Here is a 7,751-nt window from a genome sequence, read left to right on the forward strand (position 1 = left end):
AAGATTTCACAGAAATAAAAAATGAAATCTGATCTGGACAGGAAGTCAAAAAGCACAAAGGAGGAATTAAAGCATTCTGATAAGGACTGACATAAACAAAGGCCAAGAAGCAGTAATAAAAGCATGCTATAGGCCGGCGCCACAGCTCACTAGACTAATCCTCTGCCTTGCAGCGCCAGCACACCGGGTTCTAGTACCGGTCAGGGCGCCGGTTCTGTCCCGGCTGCCCCTCTTCCAGGCCAGCTCTCTACTGTGGCCAGGGAGTGCAGTGGAGGATGGCCCAAGTGCTTGGGTCCTGCACCCCATGGGAGACCAGGAGAAGCACCTGGCTCCTGCCAACGGATCAGCGCACTGCGCCGGCCGCAGCGCGCTACCGCGGCGGCCATTGGAAGGTGAACCAACGGCAAACGAAGACCTTTCTCTCTGTCTCTCTCTCTCACTGTCCACTCTGCCTGTCAAAAAATAAAAATAAATAAAAATTAAAAAAAGCATGCTATAGACAGAAAAGACCAAGTAACCTACGTGAAAAATAAGTGCAAACAGATGAGAAAATTTTCGTAAATTAAATGGGATCAGCTCCCAATAGGCTGTTGTGTCACAGAGATTAAAAAAAAAAAAAAATGTTTAAAACACTGAACATGTAAACTTAGAAGAAACTTAGAGATTTCTTTTTCAACAAATGAAGAAATCTAGGATCTGTAAAGGAGCTAAGGTAAAGCATAAAAACACAGTAGCGTGTGGCAGAACAAAACTCGGGTCCACATTTAGCAACCCCCATCAGCTACGGGCAGCACACTCTGGTACAGAAAGCACATCTGCTCAAAGGTCTCTGAGAACATCTCCAATGCACACACCAGGAAGCATTGTGTCTTTGGAACTAGAGACCAGGTTCTGAGGGTAGAATACCACAGTGGCATCACAGCAGAGCAAAGACCACTGTATTTCGCCAGCAGGAATCACTTTCAAGAAAGTAGCAAGGGGTGTGGGGAACAGAAGCCACTTTTCAGAGTTATAAAGGAAATGGGTGGACAAACAATAGAGGCAGCAGGTATCTGGCAACAAAAGAAAATGATTGGTCAAAAAAGAGAAAGCTGCAAGACCAAGTAAATGTTTGCTTTCCAAGTGAAAGGAAATCTAAGTAAATTTGGAGGTGAAAAGGAAGAAACTCACAAAGACAGATCCCAGATAAGGTAGGAGGAATGAGAGGATGCTAAGAACTGAGGACTATCAGGAAGAAATCGTTTTTTGGTTTTTTTTGTTTGTTTTTTTTTTAAGATTTATTTTATTTATTTGAAAGACAGTTACAGAGGGAGGTAGAGACAGAGAGAGAGGTCTTCCATCCACTAGTTTTACTCCCCAGGTGGCCGCAATGGCTGGAGCTGCGTCAATCCGAAGCCAGGAGCTTCTTCCGGGTCTCCCACGTGGGTGCAGGGGCCCAAGGACTTGGGCCATCTTCTACTGCTTTCCCAGGCCACAGCAGAGAGCTGGATCGGAAGAGGAACAGCCGGGACTTGAACTGGTGCCCATATGGGATGCTGGCACTTCAGGCCAGGGCTTTAACCTGCTGCACCAGAGCGCCGGCCCTGGAAGAAACTGTTTAAAAGAACAGTTTCCACAGGGCAGGCACTGTGCAGCAGGGGCTGAAGCCATAGTTCAGGATACCTTCAGGGTGCCTGGGATTCAGTCCTGCCTCTGCTTCAGATCTAGCTTCCTGCTTTTGAGCTTGGGAGGTAGCAGATGGTGGCTTGGTGCTTGGGTTCCTGTCACCCACATGAGAGACCTAGCTCCTAGCATAGGCCTTGCCAAAAACCCCAGCTGTTGCAGGCATTTAGATTTCCACTCTACCACCACCACCACCAATCCCCACCCTGCTCTGTCCCCCCACCATCATCCTCTACTCCATCACTCTGCCTTTCAAGTGAAGAAATCTTGAAAGATGAACTCCAGAATAAAGAATGTGTATTATTTCTCACCATAAAATATCACCTACCATAAATATAGTAATTACTTTTAACTTATATGGCCTTATAAAGACTACAGACTAGTATTTAAGAATGAGGCAAGGAGATTTCTCTTAAAAAAAAAAAATCTATCTTCTAGGTTTTACAAATCCACCTAGTCGGTCAATTAGCATGTGGTTTGTAACTTCAAAGACACCTCCAATCATTTCTTACTGTGAATTTTATACCACATAGTCAAAGGACACTCTGATTTGCACTCAATATATAATAACAACCAATCTGCCATTATAAATAATTGGTTCATTCTGTAACATGTTCTTTAAAATCTTCCATATACTGTTTTCACTTGACTAGATATGGAACATGTAAATGCTTTATGAACACATATTGACAAATCATTTGGGGATGCCTTTTTCAATATTTTTTAAACTTTAAGTAACTGCTTCTTTTTCCTTTCCCATTCAGAAATACAGTCCTAAAAAGATTGGGGGGGGGGGGCACAAGAGCTAGCTGGAACAACCAAGAAGCTTCCGATTTTTTAAGAAACCAGGCTAATGAGCCACAATTAAAAGCTACACATCTAAACTGTGCCAGTTCCAATTGAGAAATTTACTATGTAACACCACAAAGGCAGGTCAAAGAGAGACAGAAAATGTAACAGATACATTCAGCTTTCTCGCTTTGTAATTGCTATTTCCCTAATCAAGATGATTACATTTAAAACTGGTAACAATCATTTGGCCATTGATATTATGTTTAGGAGCAACATCAGCAAATTACATTTTAATCTGCTTGGAAACAAGGATTTGGGCTCAAAATGTCAAGCTGGAAATACCACTTCTTTAACAAGGTCTACAGCACCTGTCATCAGCAATGGAAAGTTTTAATCAGAGAAAAATATTAGAACTCCAACCCAAACATCAATCATCAACAGAGTTGCCACCTTTAGATAGATATGCCTTCTTCTAACTGTATTTAATGGATTATTAAAACAAATTCCATGGAATCCTCACAAAACATTCAATAGTTCTCATCCTGAGGCTCAAGCTGTAGGTGTACCATGTCACTGCGCCTCTGTGCCTGTTTCCTCGCTGAGAGCATCCAACCCAAGCAGGAACTCTAAGTTAAACATCTAGTACTGCTCAAATACATCAGCCAGTAGAAGTAACTTATGTCCAACACTGAACACACTTCTGCATCTCAAAGCCAGTGGGCTTTTACCTTTGTAAGAAAAAAAAAAAAAAAGGAATAACTTATCCTATGTACTTTCTCCTAACTACAATATAGAAATGTAGAGAATGCTGTTTTAAAAACTTACATCCTCAATTTTTAACAGGTGGTGGTGAGTCTGATTTTTATCATATACATCACAAAACAAATGACAAAGCCTATAAGGTCTTTTAACAATGGGGACAGAAGGAGAAACATTTTTCTTACATTACTGGGCATATACTCAAAATCACTCCTCTTTTAAAATCTAGGGAACTACCTTTTTGTTATATGGTAAATGTGCATACAGATCAACAGGTAAGAAATCAGGAAAAAAAACTTTTTTTATTTTTTAAATACTGAGAGTAACTAACTATGGAGTGAATCCCTCAAATTCTTGCATTCACAGTATGCTATGGACAGGTTCTGTTTCGGAAATCTTCTCAGTGCCTTTTAAATTTTTTTTTTTAATTACATAGACAAAGTCTTTTCTATTAAGTTTGAAATCCAGTACTCTATCAGTAATGTAATCTATGACGGGCAGCAACATTCATCAGATGGACCAGCAGTACAGCGGGTGGAAACGCCTTTTGGTCTGGAAGCAGAGAATGGATGAAACAACTCTTTCTAGTCTCCGAGGGCTTTGCAATTTTATTTTATCTATGTAGCTTCTTCTCTACTTCCTCTGCCTGTCCCCAGATATCTTCCAGGTAAACCGGAAAAGCTGTAAGTCCTGCAAGGAAGTGTGTCTGGATCTAATGCAACAAGGCCCTCCTCCACCCTGAGATCTCCTCATCATTTTCATGATTATATCCAGTGAACAAAACAGAGCGACTCAACCAACTCCCTCATCACAGGAAGCCCACGGTAGAGCTGAAGCTGCAAAAGCACCCCTTGAAACCATCTCCAACCACCCACAGCAACACGAAGTTAATCCAATTCCCATTGACAAAAGGCATGCGTGCCTTCACTCCGATAAGCCATAGGATTTTGGTGTGAAACTCGGGAAATATAAAGTTACCTCCCAAGCTATGCAACTCACCGCCCTCCCCCCCCCCCCCATCGCAAATATTCTCAACCAAAGTTCTGTCAACCCAGAGGCCAGAATCAAAAACAACAACACACTAGCGGAATCGCAGGCCTGGACCACATCCCGGCGGTCTCTGCTCGCTGTTGTCAGTGTGTCCGATCAGCTCCCCACTTTGCCTTCCCGTCTCCCCTAACTCCTCGAGAGCCTCACTCCAGAAAGCAATGCTCCGCAAGAAAAAGGCGCAGAGCGGGAGGGCTGCAAGGACCAAGGAAGGAAAAGGGGGCGAAGTATTTCAGAACTCGGGGGCCCACTGCAAACGGCGGCGTGAACGGCAGTCCTGCGTCGCGGGGGCTCGGGGGCACGGCCGTGGGGGGCGGCATGAAGAAGCTGTGCAGTGTGTGTGTGTGTGTGTGCACTTGGGGCTCTCGGGGGCAGAAAGCAAGAAAACCTGAGCTTTCCCAGCTTTCTTCTACTCTTCCCCCTCCCAGAGAGGAAGCTGAAGACACTGGGGGAGGGGCGGGATGTTATCGTTCTAGACGGGGTACACAAGACAGGCCCTTACCCCCGATGAGGCGAAGAGCAAGAGGGAACCCCTAAACGTTACCCACCTCCGTTCAAAAACAAAACAAAACCCAAAAAAAAAAAAAAAAAAGTATGGGGGCATGATTAAATCCAGATGGAGCGCCCCTGAGAGCGCCCCCAGGTCACTCATCCCTATTAGCAAGCGGAAGGGCTGGGATAAAGGGGATGGAGGGTCGGAGGGCTGGCCGGGGGTAAGGCCCCACCCCCCGATTTAGGAGGGAAGGGGCGCCCCAGCTCCCGGCCGTGCCCTCCCTCCTCGCGCCTCCCGCCGCGGCCACCCCCACGGTCCCCCCTTCTCCCCTTTCCTTTCCTCCAGAGCCCCAGGCAGCCGCGGGGGAGGCGGCAGCTCCTTCCTCCCCTCACCCACTCCGTCCCCACCCCCACTTGGCGCCCGCCACGGGCCCGTTACCTGCTCGTCGAAGCGGCTGACCACGGCCTGGACCCATTCCACCGGCCTGTGCGCGGCCATGTCCTCCCCGCGGCCGGGGGGCGGCGGAGGGACCGGTCGGCCGGCGCCCAGGGCCGGGAAGAGGGCGGGGAGCGGGGGCTGAGGTGAGGGAAGAGGCGAGCAGAGGGTCTGAGGAGTGCAGGCTCCGAGCGTTCCCACGGGGGTGGGGATGGGGGCTCTGCGCCCAGCCGGGAAGGGGAGAGGGGAAGGGGGCGTTGGCGAAGAGGCAGGGGGGAGGGGGCGGGGGGAGGGGGGCCCGGGGAGGGGAGGGGGGTCTCCTGGTCGCTCTCCCCACTAGCGCCGTCTCCCCACAGCCATCACAGTCCGAGACGCCGCCATGACACCCCACCGGAAGTGGGATCCTTTCCACGGCCCGGGGAGAGGGAGAGCGAGCGAGCTAGAGATTGAGAGCGCGGCTGGGAAAGGGGAGGGGGAAGCGAGAGGGAAGGGGCCTGCCGCGCATGCGCGCGCGCTGGCCGGTTTCATTAATGAAAAAGCGAGCCCTTCTGGAGGTGACGTCACCTAACTCCTCCGGGCCGGGAGGCGCGCGTCCCTCAGCGCCGCGGGGCTCACCTAGACCCGCGCTGGGTCCGGGCTGGGAGAGTCGGAGCCGGCCCCGGAGCATCCGCTCCCGTCCCCGCCGCCTCGCCGGGCTCCCCGTCCCCCGCCGGCCTCGGGGTTTGGATTGCTCCCGGGGTTGGAAGTGAGGGCGCCCTGGGGCTGGAGTCTCTGCCAGCGCGCCGCTCTCGGCTCCGACAGAAGCGCGGCGCGCGGCCGCGGGCTTCCAGGGCCTTCGTAGTTTCTGTCCATTGCTGACAAACAGGAAAAGGGAAGGTTAAGAAAGAGTGATTTTTCTTTTAAGGTCGCTTAAAGCTCAGTGGCATACCCCAAAACAATCAAAGACTCGGGAGTCCCAGCCCTAACCCTCTCTGCTGAACTAACTGATAGGCACCCAAGCGGGAAACGCTTTGGCACAATTGTTACCGAAAAACTCGAGGTTCAGCACCCTCCACAGGCCTCGAAGGGCCTTGCTTTCCTTATGAAGTCACCACATCCCTCTCCACGAGGTGTTTCGATGGGTACCATCATCCTCCTCCCGCCCTTCCCCGGGCCCCAGCAGTCTGGTGTGGAGTGGACGGTGCCGGTTTTCCAGGAAGAAGATTGCGTCTGGAGGCAGTGGCTGGTTCATCTACACCTGACACTGGACTTTAGAATGAGTTATTTGTCAGTTTATCTTTCTCAATACATTCGACTGAGGCTAAAGTTAAAATGAGCTTGCATGCTCTGAGCATACCCTGCTCAGCTGGTTAGGCCTCACAGAAAGATTCTCACTGGGTATTAGCAAAGCCAAACTGGAAATGTAATTTTAGCACAGAAACTCAGAAGGCAATAGCTCATGGACAGAGAGAGAGATGCAAGGGAAAAGTTTCCAATCTCTGTTGGTGACTGTCCAAAATACATATTAAATTAATGCTTCATTCCACTACTAGAACAAAAGACCAGAGTTTGGGTGTTTCTTTGGTCCCCTTCTTTAAGGCTGCAACGTGGGTATTGACTGATCTCTTTTAGGTGATGTCAGAGGGGGTGACAGTGCTGACAAGAATTAAATATTAAATGAGGGTCTTCCCCCAGCCAGGACCCCTTAGGAAGCCCTCACTCATTCTCATAATATTCTAGGATCTCTATCACACCCATGATCATCCTTTCCTTTCCTCAGAGTTCCTGTAAAAGTCCCTAATTACTTCCTTGTTGCCAGGCTCTCTGCCTGTGTATCCTGTCGTCTTGTTCCACACACTAGCCAGAGCTGCCTGACCCCAGCGCCCTCACCAACATTGGCATAACATCCATCCCTGTGTGTCCCTTTGCTCCCTGTCTGGTTTCTCCCATGATTCCCTGTTGCTCTCTAACTCTGAGGTCAGACACCTGAACCGCGGACCTTGAGCTCTGCTCTTCCTTTACCAATGTGCCTGCCAGCGCCTGGTTAACTCCCCTGACTCTACTTCCTGTCTTGTTGCCTCCCCTGAGTGCCAAGCCCCTGGTAACAGTTGAAAGTCTAGACCTCACCTCAACCCCTTCTCCAGTGAAATTCATTTGATGCTGTTGAACCAGGGTTAAATGTTTACGTGTACCATATACTTTGTTAGGCAGTGCATGGTGTGGCAAGATTTCTAAACCAAGATGCCAAAGAAGATAACACAAACAGGTATTAGTGAATAAACGATCACATCCTCCTCTCTCCCTTTAAGAAGGCGGCTGCCACTCAGTTCCCATCAACTACTGCTCCATCTCATTACTCAGAAGCCGGAGATCTGAACTCAAGTTTATACTAACTCTTTCCATTTTATATTGTGGCAGCCAATTCACATTTTTTAAAATGCTGGGTAGCCAAACAAAATATGTCTGTTGTCTGAATTTAGCCCATGGAACAACAATTTGACTAGCTCTAGTCTAATAAAGAGGCATGGACTACAGAGAATAAAGTTAGGTTTGTAACCTAACTTTCCTATTCTGTCCAACACAA

At 48.6% G+C, this 7,751-nt stretch overlaps 1 protein-coding gene across 2 annotated transcripts in view; it reads right to left on the minus strand.

Moving 5' to 3' along the window:
- Positions 1-5,455, minus strand: part of NF1 (neurofibromin 1) — a 291,063-nt gene extending 285,608 nt beyond the window's left edge. For both annotated transcript variants that reach the window (XM_062175267.1, XM_062175266.1), the window contains exon 1: positions 5,192-5,455. In XM_062175267.1, the coding sequence (XP_062031251.1) occupies positions 5,192-5,251 (60 nt within the window). In that variant the 5' untranslated portion in view covers positions 5,252-5,455. The remainder of the gene's footprint in view (positions 1-5,191) is intronic.
- Between the last annotated feature and the right edge of the window lie 2,296 nt (positions 5,456-7,751).

Source organism: Lepus europaeus, chromosome 18 (genome assembly GCF_033115175.1).
Source record: "Lepus europaeus isolate LE1 chromosome 18, mLepTim1.pri, whole genome shotgun sequence".
Lineage (NCBI taxonomy): Eukaryota > Metazoa > Chordata > Mammalia > Lagomorpha > Leporidae > Lepus > Lepus europaeus.